A 23325-nucleotide genomic window follows, 5' to 3' on the forward strand; every position below is an offset into this window, starting at 1 on the left:
AGCCTCAGGTTTCTCTTCCTGCTGATTATCTTTTGACTATTAGGGAAAAGTGATGTTGCCACTTATGTGGCTTAGCCATATCACTTCCTTCAAACAGATCATTTAACTTTTTTCAGGGTAAGTTAGATATAAAAATATCGAGGACAGAAAGCAGTAGTGCAAGTATGCTACAGATGTATTCATTAGATGGCTGTGCCCTTCCTACTACTCTGCTGGCAACCCAGGTGCCTGTCCTGGAGCAGAAGAGGCTGATAGGGGAGAAGAATGATAACTTGCCTTAAAACTGACAACGGTAGAAGTAAGATAAATGCTTGGCAGGGAAAAAATGATCATATAAACTGGCACCACATTTTGGTACAGCACATGTCAAGCTTTGTAGGACTACAAATACCCCCTTGTAATGGTAGAATCCCTGGATTTCCCAACAATTTAAATTCAAAGTCCTAACCATTCCTGCTGGTTGAAACGTAACATTTATTCCCTAAATCAAAGCCTTAATGTTCCTTTCAGGTTATTGATTGTCTATTCACTGGCATATTATAACCCCTGAATTAAGAAGAATATGTACTTTTCCGTTACAAAGTACTTACCATAATATCTGCTAAGGGAACAAATCCAATAACAACTTTGTTGTCCTGGCGAGTCTGAATTTCCTGAATGTTTCCTCTTCTTTGTGCCAGATCTGCCAGGACAGGGCTGAGATAATCTCTAGCTACTGTAACCTCAAGATTCATCAGAGGCTCCAAAACTTGCTTATCAGCTTTCTTCAGAGCCTAAAGAAATTAAAGAATGTTAACTTATCTTTCATAAATAAATATTGCCCATACTCTTAAGCCTAGAGCTCATACAAAAAGACATAAGCTTGTTTTAACTCTCTCTTTAAAGGTAACATTTTATAAGACGTCAACAACTACAATATTTGCTGGTATAATAAGCATGGTAACATAATTTATAGATCTTTTGTATGGTATGATGCAAGGAGGGGTGTTTAGTAAAGTCTGATTATAAAAAATGACTGTGAACATGTGGTCAGAGTCACAGAAGTCCTCTCCTTTCAAAGATTCATTTGTTCATATTTAAACCTCATGTTGCTGTTCCTGATGTCCATAATTACAGTCCATGCCATGCCACATGCCACAGACAGCAATAAAGGGGAGAGCTTGGAAAAATGTAATGCAATAAGGTAATGGAAACATTATGTGAAATCTTTTATTTAGAATCTTAGATTTCAAAGGCCAAGAAGAACACGCATATAAAGACTGTGGAAACTGAAAATGCCTTTCAGAATAATGGAATTGAAAAAGATGTAAAAATTAAGAGAAAAAACTGCTACAATAAAGAAAAGGATTGAATTCTGTGTATCTAGGGCATACCATGGTCACAGAACTGTTCTTAGTCCTCTTTTCATAATTTTTCCCTGGCAATATTACCTATCTGGAGAGCTTCAAAAACACCTTCAACATGGCTTCCTCAAAAGCTTTAAATCCTATGCAGCCCATAGTTTCTGAGTACTCCAGTCTTGTACTCCATTGGCCTGCTTTGGGATAGTGTCTGAGTATCTACAGCTCTCCAACATGTCCCACACTGAGCTCATCATTTTCTTTTCCAAACACTTCTACACACATCCCTTTTTCTTATGATGACATCAGTAGTCTTCAGTTCACCTTTGACTTCCTTTTCCCCAAGTAAGCTGTAAGATTTTTTTTTCCGCTGTTCCTATTGCTGGTATCCTATGTCAAACTTAGTCCATTTCCTGTCCTCAACTATCTCTTCCCTATTCAAATTCCTTCTGTACTTTGATACTTCTCCCTTCGAAACCTTTAAATTATGCTCCACTATTCTCAGAACAAAGTTCAAACTCTTTAATGTAGTTTTTAAAGATTTCTCTACAGTCTGACACTATTTTACTTTTTCAACACACGGACTCCCCTGCCTTCATCTGATAATACAGTTAAAAGGACTCATCTCTGTCTGGAAGGTCCCCCACCGTGCCCAAGTCCTCCAAAATCATCTCAGCTCAAATATAAATCTTTCCAAGAATCCTCCCCAATTCCCTGCTTCCTACTTTCATGGCATTTGCCCATTTTATCTAATACTTTGGTTATACTTAATTCCCTTACGAAATCACAAGCTCCTTTAGGTAGAGTAAAATCTAATCCTATTTGTGTCCTTCTCAGTGCCTGGTGAACTATAAGCACAACACAGATGACTCAATAAATACATGAAGCACTTACAAGCAGAGAGAAGGAGACTCCCCATTACAAGAAGCTTAACAAGGGTAGCAGTACTTCCATTAGGAGTATTTTGTTTGAAGTAATGAATTAAAACTAGAGACTAAATGTAAGCCCCCATAAAGTTAATTCTTGTTCTCTGGCATAATCTTATTAAAAAGGTGAATGAACACAGAAATACAGACTTTATTTTTAGAAGACATGTTACACTTTGAAGGACAGGCCGATATATTGGGGGCTTGGGGTCAATTTAGAAACATTATTTTTCAGATTCCCATAAACTTTAAAAATTACTTGGGGACAGGCAATGATGGTGGCTTACACCTGTAATCCTAGCACTTTGGGTTTCGAAGGCTGAGGTGGGCAGATTGCTTAAGCCCAGAAGTTCAAGACCAGCATGGGAAACATAGTGAGGCCTTGTCTCTTAAAAAAAAAAAAAAAAAAAATTTAGGGTGAATTTTCTCAATAATATAGTCATAACTACTTTGCAGGTAACATTTCTAACTATTAAGTGAACAACACTTAAACTTTTTTCAAAGCTTTGTTTTTAATCAAAAAGCTATTTAAGAAGTATAAATTTAAACTCATGTGAAAGAGATATTAAGTTTGGCTTTCTTAAGTCAGGGGCTTGGGATACTTAAATTAACTTTGTAATTATAGATTCAAGTACAATTACAGAAAATCGGGTCTCAAACACAGTCCACGTATTAGAAAATGGCTATAAAAGCAAGCATAAATAATGCAAAATCAATCACCTAAAAAATTAGGGTAGTTCAATGCTGAGAGGAATGTATGGAATCAGCATTCAGCATACCACACTCCTGGGAGTTAATCCAGTTCTGGTAGGTTAATGAGGCAGGAAGTGGAGAGTCCATGACACTTAAGGACAAACTCCCCAGATAACCATACCAAGAAGACCACATTGCTTGATGCTTTGAGAAGAGAAGGTGCTTAGCCTGAATCTGTTATTCAGTGGGACTTAACTAGTTTCAATGATCCTTAATTAAAGCAATCTTATAATTTAATATAAGTAGAGAAATAATATGGAACTCTGCACGAATTTGCATGTCATCCTTGTGCAGGGCCATGCTAATCTCTATACCATTCCTATTTTAGTGTATGTGCTGCTGAAGCAAGCACTAAAGCAATCTTATTTGAATAACAATCTCCAAAATTGGAACCAATATTGGATCTTTAATGTTCTTCAGATTACAGTTCATCTTGGGCCAAGCTAGCCTCAGATCTGTCTTCCAGTCAAACCTACCATGCTTGCCTCTAATAGCTGTCTGTCAGGGATGGGGAAAGCAGAAATGCCACTTAAGGAAGCTTGCCTCTTTATCAGAGTATATTCCAATAGCAATCCATGTTAGATAGTAATTTCTAAGATCCTCTTTGAAATAAAAGCCTGGTGATTAAGAAATCAAAAGATTCTCCATGATAAGAACTCTTGTTGACCACAAGGCTGAGGAGGCAAAGACACAAGATAAGGCTCTGTAAACACAGCTGTCTGCAAGATCAGTGGTACTATACTCAGAAGAGTCACCTGAAAGCCATAAAGATTAGGATAGTTCTATACCTTTTGCACGCATCTTGAGACACAGGCAGAAATCATAGTTGTGGAGGTACCAGGATGAACTGTCAGGGAATATAAAGTAATTGCTACATCTTGAACTGGGGATCCAAGCAATGGTCCTAGACAAGGGAAAAAAATTCTATCATACTATGCTCGATGTGTATTGAGAAGTAATGAGAAGTGCAAAGGAACAGGGAGAAAACACTAACAAAGTTAGGAAAAAGACTGAAATAATCTATAATATAAGGAGTGATTAAATGGTTGAGTGTGATACTAATGCTTACTCTCTCATCTGAGTGCCTTACCTTGGAGGCATGCGCTGTGAATTCCACTTTCAATGGCCTCTTTGGAGACTTTCAAAAGGCCTTCACTGATACTTTCAGCATACTCAATCACTGGCGTAACAGACGATGTTTCAATTGGCCTTGCTTCCACTTCTACGGTCACCAGATGCCTTTTGTCTCCTAAAGTTCTATCTAATATATCTGTAAACAAATTGAATATGGTACCTCAGAATTAATTCTGGAAAGGTATCAAGGTGCTATAAAACAGCAAAATTATCATCAACAAGCTCAGGGTCTCATACAAGATAAAGTGGGAGAGAATATTAACAATGGGAATGGCACTAAATACAGTATAAAAATCAGAGTAAAGAGCTCTACCAACAAAGCCTCTGCTTCTATGTTGATCAATGTTAAAAACCTGTTCTGTATCACCTATTTTAACATTAAGGTATGCTGAGGCACATGTTATGAAGATTATACTTTTAAACTTTTCAAAATGTCTTGTAGGTGATTGAAATCCTTTTAGTTACAAACTTTTAAATAAAAATTAAATGATAAAACCTTTAAAAGTACAAAAGGTACGCTAATGAAAATTAACTCTAAATCCTGACAACCCACAAAAGTTTTACATTGCGTATTTTTCCAGCAATACTTTATGCACTTACTGTTTACTATTTCTTTCCCCAAAAACTAGTAAAATGTTTTTGGTAAGACTGAAAACAGTATCTCTTATTTGCCAACAACCAACAATCTCCAATATTTTACTAAAACAGAACTATGCCGTATTTATGTGAGGGGCCATGTAATGCAATGACTCATGGCCCAAATTCAAAACTAAGAATTAATTATAGTCTATAATTCTTCATAATTCCTCTTCAAGCTCACGTTTATACTGTGAAACATCTTCTATTTAAAATTATACAGGCCTAGGTGTGGTGGCTCACACCTGTAATCCCACCCAGCACTTTGGGAAGCCAAAGTGGGAGGATTACTTGAGGCCAGGAATTTGAGACTAGACTGGGCAATACAGCAAGACTCTGTCTCTGTAAAAAAATAATAAAAATTAGCCGGGTGTGGTACTGCACACCTGTAGCCCTAGCTACTTGGGAGGCTGAGGCAGGAGGATTGCTAGAGCCCAGGAGTTCAAGGCTGCAGTGAGCTAAGATCTTGGCATTGTATGCCAGCCTGCTCAACAGAACAAGACATTGTCTCAATATATATGTGTTTATATATAAATATACATGTTTATATATGAGTAACTATACACATAATTTATGTACAAGCTAAAAATGAGCATTCATGAAACCTAAAACTACTAAAGAAACAGAGTATTACCAATATCTAGATGCCGTCTGAAGCAACCACTATCATATATTATCCTCATTATTTTCTTTAGTGTTACATCACATATGCATGTATCACTAAGCAATAGTTTACTTCTGCTTCATTTTGAATTTGTTATGCTATATGTATATGGCAATTTTTTTGTTCCACATGTTTGTGAGAGTTGTCTGGACTGTTTTCCGATTCCAGCCCTACTCCCCAACATCTAACAGTCAGCACTTGGTATTCCACTATAAGGAATAACCCTCCCTCTTCTTCCCTATTTATCTATGTATTATTCTAAGTATGAACTTAGAAATTATTTTTTCACAATGGTCTGTACTTATCTTGGTATTCAAATTAATCCAGATTTGGCCAGCAGAGTCTCTTCAAGCTGGTTCCTGTGTCCTTATATACCCCCCTCACCATCGTTTTTTGACCATTTTCTCTCTCACACATAGCATGATATTCCATTATCCTTTTTAATGTTTTATTTCATTTTTAATTAACAAATAATTGTATATATTTATGGGGTTTGTGATCTTTCAATACATGTATACATCGTGGAATGATAAAAAGCAGGCAAATTTACACATCTATCAGGTCAAAAAACTTATTTCTTTGTACTAAGAAGATTTAAAATATACATTATTAACTATAGTCACTGTGCTGTGTAATAGATCACGAGAACCTATTTCTCCTGTCCAATTGAAACTCCGTACCCCACTTCATCAACATCTCTCCTTTCCCCAGCTTTCCAACCCTCAGCCTCTGGTAGCCATCATTCTACTGTTCTGCAAGTTCGACTTTTAGAAATTCCACATATGTGAGAGATCATGCCCGTTGCACTTAGTTTTGATAATTTCTTGTTCATTACTAACACAAGTGGCCCTTGAACAATGTGGTGGCTAGGGGTGCCAAATCCCTATGCAGTCAAAAATCCATGTGTAAATTTTGAATCCCCTGAAACTTAACTACTATAGAATACTGTTAACAGGAAGTCAGTCTTACCAATAAATAGTCAATTAACACGTTATATGTATTTTATATTGTATTTTTATAATAAACTAGAAAAAAAGAAAATGTTACCAAGAAAATCTAAGAGAAAATATATTTACTAAGTAAAAGTAGAACATCATAAAGGTCTTTATCCTTGTCATCTTTGCATTGAGTAGCCTGAGGAGTAAGAAAAGGAGGGGTTTGGCTTGCTGTCTCAGGGATGGCAGAGGCAGGACAATAATCCATGTATAATTGGACCTGCACACATACTTCAAACCCATGTTGTTCAAGGGTCAACTGTACTTTCCATCCCCTCTTTTATTTCTTCAAAGATAGTATTTGTATATTCTACATCTCGTAACTCCAATAACTGAAGCCTTTGCTGGTGTGACTATCTATTGTTTCTATTGCCTTTTTGCTCATTGTGCTTTTTCTCATGGTTTTGTGATTTAAAGAGAATTTTATTGTGAGTAATATTCTTTTATGTGTGGGAGTTCTTTTTTTTTTTTTTTTTTTGAGATGGAGTCTCGCTCTGTTGCCTGGGCTGGAGTGCAATGGCGCGATCTCAGCTCACTGCAACTTCACCTCTGGGATTCAAGCAATTCTCCTGCCTCAGCCTCCTGAGTAGCTGGGATTATAGGCACGCACTCACCACTATGCCCAGCTAGTTTTTGTTTTTTTTAGTAGAAACGGGGTCACCATGTTGGCCAGGCTAGTCTTGAACTCCTGACCTCGTGATCTGCCCACCTCAGCTTCCCAAAGTGGTGGGATTATAGGCGTGAGACACCACGCCTGGCCATGTATGGCATTTCTTTGAGGCCTGGGTTGACTGATATCTTTGGAGAAGCCCTTTTCTCCAGGTTCCCTGGGATACTACCAAGCCATGAGCACTTTACACTGAAGAACTAAGTTCTCCTTGGTCTGGAGTTTTTCAGGGCACACTGGTTCTATGAACTTAGGTTAAAGACCTGTATCAGAAGCCTATGATTACAAATTCTCAGAAACCTTGTCCCCTCACCATAGAGCCAGACAAGCAAGTTTACTTGCCCTCTGCTTTTGCAGAAAGGACTTTTCCTAGTTAATTCTTTCCATGAGGATATGGCTCTCAAGCACTAGGTTAGAGATGATTACAGATTCTTCCAGAATAACTATAGCCTATATTGCTGACTTATTTTCCCAGATTACTACTCCTGCTTCCTTTTTGACCTCTGGAAAATTCTATTACATTCTAGTTAGCTCAGATATTAAAAGTTGTTAGAGTTCTCTAGAATTTTTAGTTTTTCCAGATAAACAGTCCAGAAAGAGCACTCCTCATGCTATTTGCTCCTGTATTCTGCTTAATTTTTCAAGTTTCAATGAAATGTAACCATCAGGACTTTTCACAAACTAATGAGCAGCTTCAAAGTACCTGGTTATCCTAAACGCCTTTTTTTTTTTTTTAACAATTTCCCACAAACCTGTCCACATTTTCTTCTTGGGGGTGAGTAGCAATAATTGTTGTCATGTTTTTTGGCTTAAGGGAACCAAATTAAAATCATATGTAGAAAAATTATGAATTTTTACATTTGGGAATTGAAGTATAAAAACTATACCTACTCAAGATTACTATCAGCATAGAATAATCCTATTTATTAAGTACTGAAACTGACTTTCTACTTTTACTTTATAGAGTAAAAATAACACATTGACTTCAAATTCTTAGACTAGTTCTGATAGTAAGGACTGGGACAAGCCGTCGACTTCCATGGCTTACTCTATTCCATGACCACTGAAAAGCACATTTGGTTGATGAGTGGTCATCCAGGAGATGTTATGGGTGATAATGAAATAGGGTTTTCTGTATTCAAAACAAAATCTTAAAAAACAAAAACCCCACATACGTAAAAACCGTCTCCTCTGATAAAAGACATTAGTGACTGTGAACACTGCTTTAAGCAACTAAATAGAGAAAGACAGAGAGAAAAAGCAAATCCTAAATGTTTTACTTTTTACCTGTGGCACGAACTGAGTTTAGGATGGTCTCTCGATATGCCACCTGGAGTGGCCCGAGATAGGTCTCCAGTCCATATTCCCTCTTGATTCGATCATGAATAATCTCTATATGTAACTCCCCCATACCACACAGAACAGTCTGGTTACCAGAGGAAGGAAATAAAAGATTAAGGGTAAATTATATTTATTGCAGAATACTATATAAAAGTATGATGTTAATATATATTTATTTTTCATTAATTAGTTTCCTTTGTAATTCTTTTTGGCCAGGGGCTCTTACATCAAAACATTGCTTTTGACTTTTCTGACTGGAATAATGAATCAATAAAAAGTGAATTACTTAGCCATTCTCTCCTCCTTCTTTGACAGTTAAATTATCTGCTGGGCAAGTGGCATTTGGCTAAGACTAATGATGCCAACACTTAGCTAGATACCAACATTTCCCAACCACAAAGCCAAATTTCTGGCCATGGAAGACGAATATAATTGATGTGGACAGCTTCTGGGTGGTGCCTGTAAGAGGAGGGTAAAGCCCCTTTCTTAACGAAAATGTAGGCAACTGACATAACACATGAGAATGAGGGCTATCCCTTGTAAATGGGCAGAAGAACCTTTCTCCAAAACCTTTCCCAACAACATGGGCATTTCCCAACCATCCAGGGCACTTTACAGCTTTGTAAGCAGTCAAAACCTTCAGACTAGCTTGAACCTTCATATGAGGGAGAAACTGACTTTTATCTTTTTTGAACCAATGAAGACTAAAGGTATTAGTGTATTAGCTTGGATCTGTGGAAGGGACTGGAGACTAAAGGTCAACGACATGGACAGTATGTGATCAAGCCCTAATAATAATTCTGGCCACCAAAGGTTTGGGTGAGCTTCCCTGGTTGGCAGTACTCTGCCAGGAGGGTAACATGTCCCTGAGGATAAAGGAAGCATTGCAAAGGTTTAAAACCCTCTCAGACTTCGCTCTATGTGTCTCTTTGGCTGATCCTAATTTAAATACTTTTGCTGTAATAAAACTGTAATCACAAATTTTAAAAAATCACTTGGTATAGGACTGCTATACTTTAAGTTACAAAGTGAACTATCTGGGGAAAATAGTTGTAAAATAATACAAATAAAATTACTTGCTTATAGATATCTGTACATATATACTTACAAAAATATATTATGTTGCATAACACAGCACAGCAGAAGAACATGTTTGGGTAAAAAGTGTGAAAGGCACAGGCGCTGTGGCTCATGCCTGTAATCCCAGCACTTTGGGAGGCCAAGGCAGGCAGATCACCTGAGGCTGGGAGTTCAAGACAAGCCTGACCAACATGGAGAAACCCTGTCTGTACTAAAAATACAAAATTAGCTGGGCATGGTGGCACATGTCTGTAATCCCAGCTACTCGGGAGGCTGAGGCAGAAGAATTGTTTGAACCCGGGAGATCGCGCCACTGCATTCCAGCCTGCGCGACAAAGCGAGACTCTGTCTCAAAAAAATAAATAAAACTATGAAAGGCTATTCACCAAGTTTTCATTCTGCTACCCTGCAGAATGAGATGGAGGAACTGAGAAAGGGACTTAATTATTTACTTGGTAGATTTGTGTATTATTTGCCGTTATTTTTAAATGTAGTGCCAGTTTTTATTTCATTTATTTTTACTTACTTTTTTCAAGACAGGGTCTCGCTCTGTCACCCAGACTAGAGTGCAGTGGTATGATCATAGCTCACTGTGGCCTTGACCTCCCTGACTTCCCAGGCTTAAGTAACCTTCCCACCTCAGCATCCTGAGTCGCTGGGACCACAGGTGCATGCCATCACACCTGGCTAATTTTTATTTTTATTTCTTTTTTGTAGAGACAGGGTTTCCTTATGTTGCCCTGGCTGGTCTTGAACTCCTGGGCTCAAGCGATCCTCCCAAAGTGCTAGGATTACATTTCGATTATTTAAATAATAGATTTTTAAAAATAAAACATTTCTGTTTTAATTACGATTATCATACCCTTCAGTATCAATTAAACTAAATTACTACCTCATTTGGCTGGCATTTTGGGAAAATAAAGTACTCCATGCTTTCCAGGTTAACTATATCAGTTTATCCTTTCTAAAGACAAATTTATAATCTTTTTAAGAAACTCCTTCTAAAATCTTATATAAACATCACCCTGTCCTCCTAAAAAGAGGATGCAGAATGTAATTTAATCTTTTCTTGATGAATCAAAACATCTGTTCTACTGTGCTACATTATACAGTGCAGTTCTGCACCTACTTTAAAACTCCACTTCCTCTCACATTGTTACACTGTAGTCTATCACTTCTCTCCCATTTTAGGTGTTTTACTGTCTTCAAAAGCACCTTCCAATCCTCCTAGTATGCTTCTTTTATAAACCTTAGCATAAAAGGCTCAAGGCTTTGTCTTGATTAAACCTTATTTCAAAATTTCACAAAAAGCTGTCTTCAGGAGGGGTAAAAAATGTTGGGGAATAGTTTATATATGTGAAGTGTAATTAACTACATAGAGAATTAAGGAAAATGTGCTTATTTAGCTTGATAGTCAACATAAAAGCAGAAATTAGTATTATGAGAGAATTTTAAAAGGCTTTTCTTTCGGAGCACAGACTTAATCAGTGCTTTAGACAGACAGACAGACACACACACACACACATTCTTATAGAAAGGCTTCTGGAGTTAAGCAATAATATACCTACTTGTCCAGAGTCAGGATCTAGCCTCACTTTCAAACTTGGATCTTCACGCTGAAGACATTTCAATGCATGTTCCAAATCTATGGGATAAACAACTGTTATATTTACATTTCATTTTTTTAAAATAATTATATGGTCTAGTGGGTAAAATAGATGGATAAGCAAACAAATTTTGAAAAAGAAATTTCAACCAGGTGTGGTGTCTCATGCCTGTAATCCCAGCACTTCGGGAAGCTGAGGCAGAAGGATCGCTTGAGCCCAGGAGTTTGCGACCAGCCTGAGCAACATAGCGAAACCACGTCTTTACAAAAAAAAAGAAAGAAAAAAGAAAACTTCAAACAGCCATACATACTGCAGAGACAAAAACAAGCTGACATAATAATGATGGGAGGCTACTTGAGATTGAGTGGTCTAGGAAGGCCTCTCTGGGGTGATTTAAGTAAAGACAGAAATGAATAAACAAACTATAAGCAAAATCCTGAAGAAAAGGAATCCCAGATAGAGGGAATGGCTATACAAGGAACAATATGCTGTTGGGAAAAAGAGCAAGAAAACTAGCAGCTAGAGATCAGTGGACAAAAGGAAGAATAGCATCAGATGAGGAAGGAGATGTGTGGCAGGGATCATATCGTGTAAGGTCTTGTAGGCCATGGTGAAAAGTTTCGGTCTGTACTGCGAAGCCACTGAAAGGTTTTAAAAGGAACAGTAACATCATCTGATTATATTTTCCAAAGATCAATTTAGGAGCTGACAAAAAAGTAAAATGCCTTCAGAAAAACTGGCAATAATGAAGTGCCAAAAGGAGGCTAAAATTACATCATGAATAAACAGGTACTAGTATAACTCTATGATGATGAATTATCACAACCACAGAGAAAATAATGCATATTTTAGATGGCATTAAGTATGCCATCTAAAGTGATATTTTAATACACTCAATTAACTGATAAGTATACTCTACCTCTTTTTATAAAAGAAATATGTTAGAAGTTCCACAAAGTGTAGCTAAAGAAAAGAGCTGAGCACTGGATTAATGAGCTAACCTTATCAGTCACACATTCAAAGTATCTTAGGTATACAAACCAGGCATTTTAGACCCACACTATCCAAATGGTAACCACTAGCCATTTGGAGGTATTAATGTTATTAACTGCCAAGTGCTGTAAATGTAAAATAAACACCAGGCTTCCAAGACTTACCATGAAAAAAAGAATGTAAAATATCTCAGCGATACATTTTAATACTGATTATATGCTGAAATAATATTTTGATATACTATGAAAACTTATTTCACCAGTTTGTTTGCTGTGGCTATAAAAAAATTTTACATTGTATATGTAGATCACATTATATTTCTACTGGACGATACTGTTCTAGACCCCTGACATCCCAAAGTGGGCACCAAGGACCAGCAACACTGATAACACCTGGAGTCTGACGGAAATGCAGAATCTTAGCTTCTGGACCTACTGAGTCAGAGTCTACATTTTGACAAGAATCCCAAGAGATGCGTATGCATGTTCAAGGTCAAGAGGCATTATTGTAGATAATATTTTATTTTAAGCACATACAGATACTCAAAGACAGTACATGCGTATGACACTAAGTGACTTTCGGAATAAAAATTACTGTAAAATAAATTCATTTAAAAATATTTACAATGTTAGCACTGTAACAGGTATCCAGGGTTATAACCAGACTATGGGGTAAGTACAATAAAAGCACAGAAAAAAGAAACACGTAGATCTGCCTGAAAGAAGTCTATATAAGGGAGCTTTGGTAAATCCCTTCCTCTTGGGGGCTCAGGACCCCTAAGCTAATGCCCATTAATGAGACTTTGGATACCAAACTTTTTCTCCTAAAGTAGTTAAAGGCTTAAATTCTCAGGTGCAAAACTGGCTGGTGCAATGTAACCGCAAGCCCACAATTTGAATTTAGGTGCTCATGCTGCATCTGAAATATAAAATGACTCTCAAACATATTTCAAAGAATCCATGGGTTACTTTGCTTGGGCAGCCCCTGCTCTTAAGTGCCTGGTCACTCCTGATATAACCAGCTTGGTTAAGTTTGATAATTAGGCAGCCAGATTTATCATCACCTGATCCTTTTCCACTAGAGTAAAAACTATACCTAACTGGCCTCAGAGCATGTAAAGTAACAGAAAAACTGCTGTTAGGCCCTTTTTAACTTAAATGCTGTTCCTTCAGCAAAGTGGACACAAAAAGATTCAGTTTCGGTTTCCTTTGGTACTGGGGGGCTGTCTTACATCTATACTCAGATTTCTTTCATGTGAACTCCATCTGGGGAGGTGAGCAACTGTAACCTCTACTGGGCTAGGGATCTTCTTTCTTTCTCCCCACAGGGTCCTCAGGAAGACAAGGGGAGGCAACAGAGATTGCTTTTTTTCTCCTATAATCTGTGAGTCCAACTTGTTTTCAAAGGAAAAAGAGCTTCTAATGCCACCTCTAGAACCAGAAGGTTTGTCCTTAAACAGTCTAATATAGGAATTCAGTGAGAGCCTCATAAAGTGTGATGCTTGAGATGAGACCTAAAGAAACGGTAAACAGGGCCGGGTGCGGTGGCTCACGCCTATAATCCCAGCACTTTGGGAGGCCGAGGTGGGCGGATTACCTGAGGTCGGGAGTTTGAGACCAGTCTGACCAACATGCAGAAACCCCATCTCTACTAAAAATACAAAATTAGCCAGGAGTGGTGGCGCATGCCTGTAATCCCAGCTACTCAGGAGGCTGAGGCAGGAGAATCGCCTGAACTTGGGAGGCAGAGGTTGTGGTGAGCCGAGATCATGCCATTGCACTCCAGCCTGGGTAACAAGAGCGAGACTCTGTCTCAAAAAAAAAAAAAAAAAAAAGGGTAAACATTTTCCAGGCAGGTAAGTTCATGGGCTACTATTACAATGCAAGAGAGAACAGAAGAAAAGAAATAGCGGTGCAAAAAAGAGCACAGTATCTTCAGGAAATCACAATTACTTTACTGTGGGAGCATAACGTGTGGCTAGGTACTATAGTTTTATTTTTCTTTGGGTTAAAGAAGAGGGTCAAAAGGAAGGCGGAAGTTTCAATAAATGAAGCCAGACAAGAAGGCTGTGGCAGAGACAACTAGCAGCCTTCCACTCTACTCTGCTGCCGCCTACTTAAAAGGCTGCTTTTACCAGACTTCCTTGCAACAGGTGGCCATATGTCTCAGTGCTGGCCAATGATATAGAAGAAATCTTAAGAGAAAAGGGATATCTTCTTCCTTCCCCTTACTCCTTTCTGTTGTCAGCAACTCCAAGGTGATGCCCGAGGCTGCAGGAATTATGCACTCAGGTAAGACAAAAAGATTAGAGCCTGGATCCCTGACAACACTGTGGAGCCACTCTAATCCCTGACTACCAATTCAAGGCTTCTGTTATGAGATAGAGAGAAATAAATTTTTTTCTTATTAAAGCAATTGTTATTTGGAGGTTTTCTGCTATATGTAACCAAATCTAATTGGAAATTATAATTGGAATCATGGGCTTTACATACCACACTAAAGAGTTTGGGTGTGTGCTAGAAGTAATGAGAAGCCACTGAAAAAATCTGAGCTAAAATGCTAAAGAACAAAGTAACTAACGAAAGTTCAAACAAGGTTATCCACAGTATACAAATTTCTTCATTGAGTTCTAGAGGTTGAGGTAGAAAACAAGGTAAAACAGCATTTTTATACATGATGATGAGAAACTGAATGGGTTATGAATCAGTTACTGTCTAATCTAATATACTAGAAGGGCAGTTCTAAGACCAGTTACTTAGAATCCCATAGATAGCACTACAAGAGTAAGGAAGAATATGAGAAGAATGGCCAAGAAATAAGAAGAGAAAAAAATGAAGGCATTTGTAAAAATGGAAACATCTTAAAAAACAAGACCAACCACAGGAAATGTTTACCAATATATTCACATAAAATTTACCTCAATCACATAAGAAATCTCTTGAGGGTATATTGTAACTATTTTATATAAATTATCAGAGCACTAATTAGTTGACACAGTAGGACCATTTATACCTGGCTGCTTAGACACTGACGGGGGTTCTATGGTACAGAAGAAAACAGGTTCTGGAATCTCCACTCCAGCCAATAAAACTCTTTCTGCTTCATTGTTTTGTCTGTGCTTCTTTTCTCCCTCCCTTTCGGCTCTACGAGCTGCAGCTAATGCGCTGGACTTGGATGAGACAATGGTGTCTCCAGTGGCAGTCTGCAAGCAAACAAGATGACTTGGAACAAAAGTGGCATTTAGCAAGCACTCATCTCCACCAAGAATCACAATATAAGAATTTTTTTCGTGGCACTTTCTTTTCATCAGAACTTAAAAGAGAAATAAAATTCAAAAAGCTCATTAATAACTGCGTAAGTAAAGCTAATTTAACTTGCATAAGAATTCTATCCAAAATATTATTGTAATAAATTCTAACAAACAATAAAACACACACACATACACATCCAAAATTATTTGACAAAACAAATGTACTTTCCTAAATTTTCAATCATGACAAGACAGGTTAGGGAGAAATTCATTAGAGTGTTCTACCACCCATAAGAATTTATTCTTTTTTACAGAAAATCTCCTATTAACTAAAATAATTAACCAGAATACCCTTAACTGTGCAGATTGCTGGCTTCCATGTAGAGCCCAGCTATCTTTTAAAAACTATAATTTCACTTTTAAACTTTTATATTGTGAGGTTCTGTGCCAGTTTCTTTCTCTGTAAAAACAATCCTACTAGAACAATAGTCCCAACGTATTTGTAGAGCTCCTTCAAATACATACACGGAGCTCCTGCCTTCAGGGAGATAGAGGGGACATTCCAATGCTAGAAGTCCAGTAACCAGTCAAATAGGAAATAGGAATTTTCTATTGAAGGATTTTCTTTTTTTTTTTTTTTTTGAGACGGAGTCTTGCTCAGTCGCCCAGGCCCGATCTCGGCTCACTGCAAGCTCCGCCCCCCGGGTTCACGCCATTCTCCTGCCTCAGCCTCCCAAGTAGCTGGGACTACAGGCGCCCGCCACTACGCCCAGCTAATTTTTTTTTTTGTATTTTTAGTAGAGAGGGAGTTTCACCGTGTTAGCCAGGATGGTCTCGATCTCCCAACCTCGTGATCCTCCCGTCTCAGCCTCCCAAAGTGCTGGGATTACAGGCGTGAGCCACTGCGCTACTGAAGGATTTTCAAACTTGAAACTAATCATGAAGAGTTAAAATGTTTAAAATAACAATGTTTACTACATAAAGGTTAATGAGAAAATTATATTTTATTTAATCCATATAAATGAACTATCCTTAGTTTTAACCCATCAAAAATAAATACAGCATCAAGTATTTTCATTTATTCATCCTACAGTTATCTATGGAATGTCTACTATATGCAAGCACTGATCTATGGACTGTAGAGCAGTGAACAAAAAAGACAAAAATCCTTGCTCTCATGGCGCCTTCACTAACAAAACAACTTGTTATTACCTGATCAGTTGTAAGTCTAGGTGAAATTTTCTGCAATGCTCAAGATAGGAATAAATCCAATGGGAATAAAACAATATTTTATATAAACTTAAAACACACATATATGTATATACATAAATACCTATAAACAGTATGCTATTTTACTTGGATTTCAACTTTATATGAACACAATCCATCCTGTCTGTGGTCTTCTGTAATTTACTTTTCTTCCTAGTAAATGTATGAGATTCAGCCATGTTTATATATATGCCACAATATTCTTTATTCTACTATTGAGGGACATTTGAATTGTTTATGGGTTTCTGATATTACAAGTTGCTTACTTGTAATTAAACATTTAAGCTATTATTTCCTAGAGAAATCATTTGGTCACTTACATGTTTAAGCCCAACAGTCAAAGCAATGTTACCAGCAGTCAGTGAAGGGATTTCTACATGTTGGTCAGCAAACGGCAAAAGCAGACGACTTATTCTCTCCCTGTAAAATCATGATTTTATATTAGTAAAAGTATTTTTAAAGAAATGAGTACAGTTTTATAAAGTAACCCAAGCTTCTACTTACGTGCAGTTTCCATTAACATTATGAATGGCCAACTGGGGTTTTATTGTGCCTGAGTAAATGCGCATAAAAACCAGTGGTCCTCGCTGCTTGTCATGGAGAACTTTAAATGCCAATGCACATAAGTCATCCTTATACCACTGCCTAGAAAATAAACATTCCAAAAAGTCCTATAAAATATACTTCCCATAACTGCAGAAACTTATCCTTAATGTCCCCAAAGATCTCTTTTTTCTTCCAGTAGAGCTACTTAGAGCCACTAAATGTCTTTGTTACATAACTCTCTTTTTCCATTGACTAAATTACTCAATGGAGATCTTACCATTAATTCCTCAAAACTAAAAATAATAGACTATCTTCCAAATATCACCTCTATTTGCGAATAATTTCATTGCCAAGAGCTCTCTCCATGAAGACTATACCTGGGAATATTACACCACTTATCAAGAAATCTCATAGGGTAAATAAACAGGTACTTTCCAATTATTGCTTTTATGCTCTCCTTCCACTTTCTGTTCATTACATAACCATAAAAATCTATACTATAAACTTGAAATTGTTCACATAACCAACACTCACAATAGAATGATGTTCTTAAACTGGTGATCACTGATAAGTTTTAGAATTCAGTTCTCCTGCAATTGCCAAATTTTGTGCATCTAAGGAGAGCTCCATATTTTCATTAGTTTCAAAGGAGTTCCTAACTTAAAGTAGTTTAAACACTTCTGTGACAGAACTTCTCCAATCTTATTCCCATTCCCTCTAATTTTTAACTTTAATAATACTAATATAGAGCTTACTATACCAGGCACTGTTCTTTGTGCTTCACAAATCATTTAATTCTTATAAGAACACCATGAGATGGGTCCTATTCTTTGCATTTTATAGATGAGATGTTAAGCAACTTGGAAGAGCTAGGATTTAAATCCAATAGTACAAAGCCTGTGCTCTTCACCATCATGCCTCTCCAATTTAGAGGTATGAAAGTTATTAATGTCAGAATTAAGATAATTAAAGTCCATTTCTCTGCCATTTTACACATTACTTACTCAGATTTTAAAGGACTTACTACTTAAGTACAAAGCTTTTAGTGACAATAGGGGTAAAACAATGACTTTCTTTATACCCACAAAATATTCTGAGCTTATGAAAAATCCTGAAATCTAGATGAATATAAATAGAACTACAGAATATTTAACAAACATCCCCAGGATATCACTTTTCTAAGACTAAGATGGCAGGGTCAACACTTAAACTTTTACACAGTGAAAAGACATACCTCTTAGCTCTATCTGTAAGATATCTCTTTTTACAAGAGATGAAAAATGTTCCTGTCAAGCAAAAATTACTATGGTTCCTTATTATATCATTTGCAATAATGCTCACCATTATTATTCAAAAATGGTGATTTAATTACTTTTCATAAAAGTATTTGCCTACTTGTTTCTTCAAAGCTATAGAATTTTAATATATGTGACTGCATACTTACAGAAATTCATAGTTACGCTCTTCAGGTGAAGGCAAGTACACAGTAACAGCATCTAACAAGGGCTGTATCCCTTTGTTTTTCAGGGCACTTCCACAAAGCACAGGCACTGCTGTCTGAGCTAGTGTCACTCTATGTATTGCAGTCTGTAGCTACAAAGCAGATACAAATGAGCATTTATTTTGTGTTCTGGTCTTGGCCAGAAGCTCAAAATTAGAGGTTTTCTCTAACCAGCCATGTACACAGCACTCCTCACCACACCTCCATCATTTTGTTGGCCTAGTTTTTCTTTTTAACACTAATCAGTACCCGGCATGTTAGATATTTATTAGTTTATCTGTCTCCCATTCACTAGAATGTAAAATCTATATGAGCATTACCCCTGGAAATACTGCTAAATCCCCAGAAATGAGAAAAGTGGTTATAATAGGTGCTCAAAAATATTTCTTGACTAAATTAATTAACATACTTATGATTTAACCTTGATAGTCTAACAGAGAAACTGGTCATAAATAAAATATATAAATCTGAGTTACCATTTCTTCAATTAAATTAAATCCATATTAAACAAAATCCAATGGAAAAATGAGAAATCCAAGTAGGAAAATTTTTAGAAAGATTTCAAAAAACCAGAAAAGCTTGAGTGTGTTTGCAAGGTATTATTGGTGGGTCAATCCTACTTTAGATTGTGAGCTCTCTGAAAACAGAAATCATGCTATGTGAAGATAGGGTACAATAAATATCACATTTAAACATCCAAAAATAAACAGTTTCAAAACTGACATTTCATTCAAAAGAAAAAATCACTTTCATTCTAACTTATGAGTGGCTCAAAAATATGTTTCGGCTCTTGTGTTTTTAATTACTCTAATGAATACTAAGTGAATTTGCTAGGCTCATCTTTGGCTAATTTTACAGATTATTACTTAGAAACACTTTGCTTGGCAATTCTTACGTTTCATAAAGAAAAATAAAGAGTAAATTCGCCAAATTCATGGGGAATGTCCCTGGCAGAACAAAACAGCGTTTCCTTCAAGAAATCTGTCATAATTCAATTACTATCAATATTTTAATTGCCTCTTCTCTGGCTTACTGTATGTCAAAAGACAAAAACAAAGAACTGTAATAAGTTTCAATAAAAAATTTAAAAAGATTCAGAAAACAATGCTCTGAGAAAAATGATCATTGTAGTAGCCTGAAACAACAGTAAATTTTAATACAAACTTTCTGTGATTTCCCTTAACATCCTTAGAGGAATTATCAGGATGAAAAGACTACAGAGAATGAGTAGTTAACTGATGCTGACTCAATAGAAGTTAAACAGATTCAATTTTTAATTTTGTAAAGTATGTGTGAAACTAATAAATCACTGCCATTAAGTATTGTATTAGTAGTGACTTTAACTTAATGTTTCTCCCAACTTAAAACTTACCGCTTTCTAACAATATGCAAAGTTTAAAAAAAAATGCACACACATCAAAGGCAGAGAAATCAAACTACATCCAATTAGTAACATTTTGCCAAAGCTATTGAATAATAAAATTTACCTTTTCAGCTGGTAACAAATCAAAATTTTCACTAAATTCTTCTAAAACCAAGTCAGCAAATTCATCATCCAAATCTGCAACCTATAAAGAAAGGTTCTAGAGTTCTATAACTTGCATTTATCTTCATAACTATTAACTTGTCCAAACCCCATAAACAGATAATATTCAAATATTTCAAGACAGCTACCTTATCCAGGCCAAGCAACTCTTCACTTCTTCTAACGAGATAAAGAAAAATGTTTTTCTTTGAAAGGAAAGGAAATGGAAAACTAAAGATACTATTAGGAGTTTCCTAACTTCACAGAAAGTCAGAGCCTGATAAAGCATCTTAATTAAGTGCTATCAGTGTGCTCAAATCAAAGAAAATGTGCAACTTACAATGAAAGTACATACAATGGATTGGCCTTTTTAAGATAAATTTGGAGGTTTTAGATTATAAAAAAGTTTCATCTGGTTTTCCTCTAATATCTGAATGTTCACCAGATCTCCCAAGTCTGTCAAACTAAAAGAATTAATGTTGCTGTAATTCTGCACTGAAGAAATACATTTATATTAGGGAAGGGAGGCATAGGCAATATTTCAATAATAAAAATGCAATAGTCTATTTCACATTCTTTTCATAACCATCCGCCTATACGAAATGGGATCATTCAGCTGACAAATTAATAAAACAGCTTCAAAAGCGTGTTAACAGTACAAGGGAGCAAAACATTCAAACTTGGTAAAAAAACCACACTGTTAACAGGATTAAGTATAGCAGAAATGTACCTAACCATCCTTCTGGAAAGCATTATATGTGATGGTTAAGCTCAACTTCTGGAATCGGACTACCTAGAAATGGTTCCACCACTTACTAGCGTGTCCAAATTTTGGTCAAGTTACTTCACCTCTCTGCCTCCGTAACTCACAGAGTAGTATCCACTTCTTGAGGCTGTTATAAGGATTAAATAACCAATTCAAATTATGCTTTAAGAATATATACTAGTGTATAATAAGTATTAGCTATTATTACTGTACACCTTCAATATTGGAAGTTGATTCTATTCCACATTAATCTTATTCACTAATTTAAAGGAAAATTTTAAATTGTGGCAAAATATATAGAACATAAAAATTGCCATTGTGCTTTTTTTTTTGGATATGGAGGCTGGTTCTGTCACCTAGGCTGGAGTACAATGGTGCAATCTCAGCTCACTGCAACTTCTGCCTCCTGGGCTCAAGCAATTCTCCTGCTTCAGCCTCCTGAGTAGCTAGGATTACAGGCGTGCACCACCACGCGTGGCTTTTCTGTATTTTTAGTAGAGACGGAGTTTCACCATGTTGGTCAGGCTGGTCTCGAACTCCTGAGCTCGTGATTCACCTCCCTCAGCCTCCCAAAGTGCTGGGATTACAGGCGTGAGCCACTGCGCCCAGACCATTGTACTCTTGTACAGTTCAGTAGTGTTAAGTACTTTCACATTATTGCACAATAAATCTCCAGAACTCTTTTCAACTTTCAAAACAAACTCCATACACATTAATTAAACAACATTCTATTCTCTCTGCCCTTCCCCAGCCCATAGCAACTACCATTCTACTTTCTGTCTCCGAATCTGATTACTCTGGATCCATGGATTTGGGTTGCTTCTACCTTTTGGCTATTTTGAAGAATGCTGCTAGGAACATGCATGTGCAAATATCTCTTTGAGACTCTGTTTTCAATTCTTTTGAGTACATACCCAAAAAGCGGAAATGTTGGGTAATATAGTAACTCCATATTTAATTTTTTGAGGAATCACCACACTGTTTTCCATAGTGGGTGCAACATTTACATTCCTACCAACAGTGCACAAGGTTATAATTCTCCACATCTTTGCCAACACCTATTTTCTGTTTTTGACAGTAGGCATCCTAATGGGTGTGAAGTAGTCTTATTCTGTAAATTGTATACATACTTATGTGCTTCTTATAATCAGCATATGATTAGCTACTGACAGTCTCAGATTTTCTGAGATTTCTGTCACATCCTGTCACACCCTAGAAGACCATGAGATATGGGCAAGTGTGTGTTGGCCCCTCAACTAGATTACAAGATCCTTCTTAAGTTTATTCTTATAGTTCTTCTGTATTAAAACAACACAAAAAAACTCAAAGAGGAATGAATTATTAATAAACATCGGTTCCACTTTTATATTTTCTATGCTCCCCAAATTAAAAAAGCAGTATAACAAAGCAGGTAAGAGCTTTAGCTCTAAACTGACATTAACCTGGGTTCAGATTCTAGCTCAGCCACTTTATTAGCTGTGTGACAACTTATTTAAGCATTTAAGCTGCTGTTTCCCCACCTGTAAAATGCAGACAATATAAGGTTCTTGTGAAGATTAAATTAAAAAGTATACATAAAGCACTTAACCTAGCATATAGTAGGCCCTCATTGACTCAATAACAAAAATAATAATTATTATGTTAATGATAAAGTTGCAATGATTACTACATACAGTCAGGCATCAGTTAGTGACAGGTATAAGTTCGGAGAAATGTGGTGTTAGGCAATTTCGTCATTCTACCAACATCATAGAGTGTACTTAGAAACCTAGACGGTATCGCCTGCTTTTACACCAAGGCTATAGTCTATTGCTCCTAGGCTACAAATCCGTATAGCATGTTGCTGCATTGAATACTGTAGGCAATTGTAACACAACGGTAAGTATTTGTGTATCTCAACACAGAAAAGGTACAGGAAAATATGGTATTACAATCTTATAGCACTGTCAACATTCATGTGGTCTGTTCTTGACTAAAATGTCATCATGAAGTACGTGACTATACTTCAAAAAAAAAAAACTACATACAAAAGATGAGTGAAAAAAAAATTAATGCTGATAGAATTTATTTAGACCAATTCAATTTAGAAGTGAAAAATCAAGGGCTCAGATTCCAACATTTTTCTCTACCATGATATTCAAGAAATTTATTTAAGGTTTACTTATTGCCATATATACTAACAATATAATATAAATATTACAAATATTAACAATCTTGCTATTTTCCATTATAATTTTAAAGGTGGATGAGGTCCAAAGCTATATACCAACTATAAAATTGACGGTTTTAAAATTTTCTAAATAATTTGACATCTGGTGAAAAGTAAAAGACA

At 36.5% G+C, this 23325-nt stretch overlaps 1 protein-coding gene and 1 non-coding gene across 4 annotated transcripts in view; both read right to left on the reverse strand.

Moving 5' to 3' along the window:
• Positions 1-23325, reverse strand: part of GFM2 (G elongation factor mitochondrial 2) — a 48084-nt gene that overhangs the window by 615 nt on the left and 24144 nt on the right. For 2 of the 3 annotated variants that reach the window (XM_025389121.1, XM_025389120.1), the window contains 10 exons: positions 20190-20270; positions 18646-18794; positions 17160-17300; positions 16976-17075; positions 15149-15338; positions 11105-11181; positions 8403-8541; positions 4110-4289; positions 3808-3923; positions 591-773 (listed from right to left, as the gene is read on the reverse strand). In XM_025389121.1, the coding sequence (XP_025244906.1) occupies positions 591-773; positions 3808-3923; positions 4110-4289; positions 8403-8541; positions 11105-11181; positions 15149-15338; positions 16976-17075; positions 17160-17300; positions 18646-18794; positions 20190-20270 (1356 nt within the window). The remainder of the gene's footprint in view (positions 1-590; positions 774-3807; positions 3924-4109; positions 4290-8402; positions 8542-11104; positions 11182-15148; positions 15339-16975; positions 17076-17159; positions 17301-18645; positions 18795-20189; positions 20271-23325) is intronic. The other variant, XM_025389122.1, reaches the window with a different exon arrangement.
• Positions 3269-3371, reverse strand: LOC112627201. The gene has a single exon (XR_003120061.1). It is a non-coding gene; the product is annotated as a U6 spliceosomal RNA (small nuclear RNA).

Source organism: Theropithecus gelada, chromosome 6, assembly GCF_003255815.1.
Source record: "Theropithecus gelada isolate Dixy chromosome 6, Tgel_1.0, whole genome shotgun sequence".
NCBI lineage: Eukaryota > Metazoa > Chordata > Mammalia > Primates > Cercopithecidae > Theropithecus > Theropithecus gelada.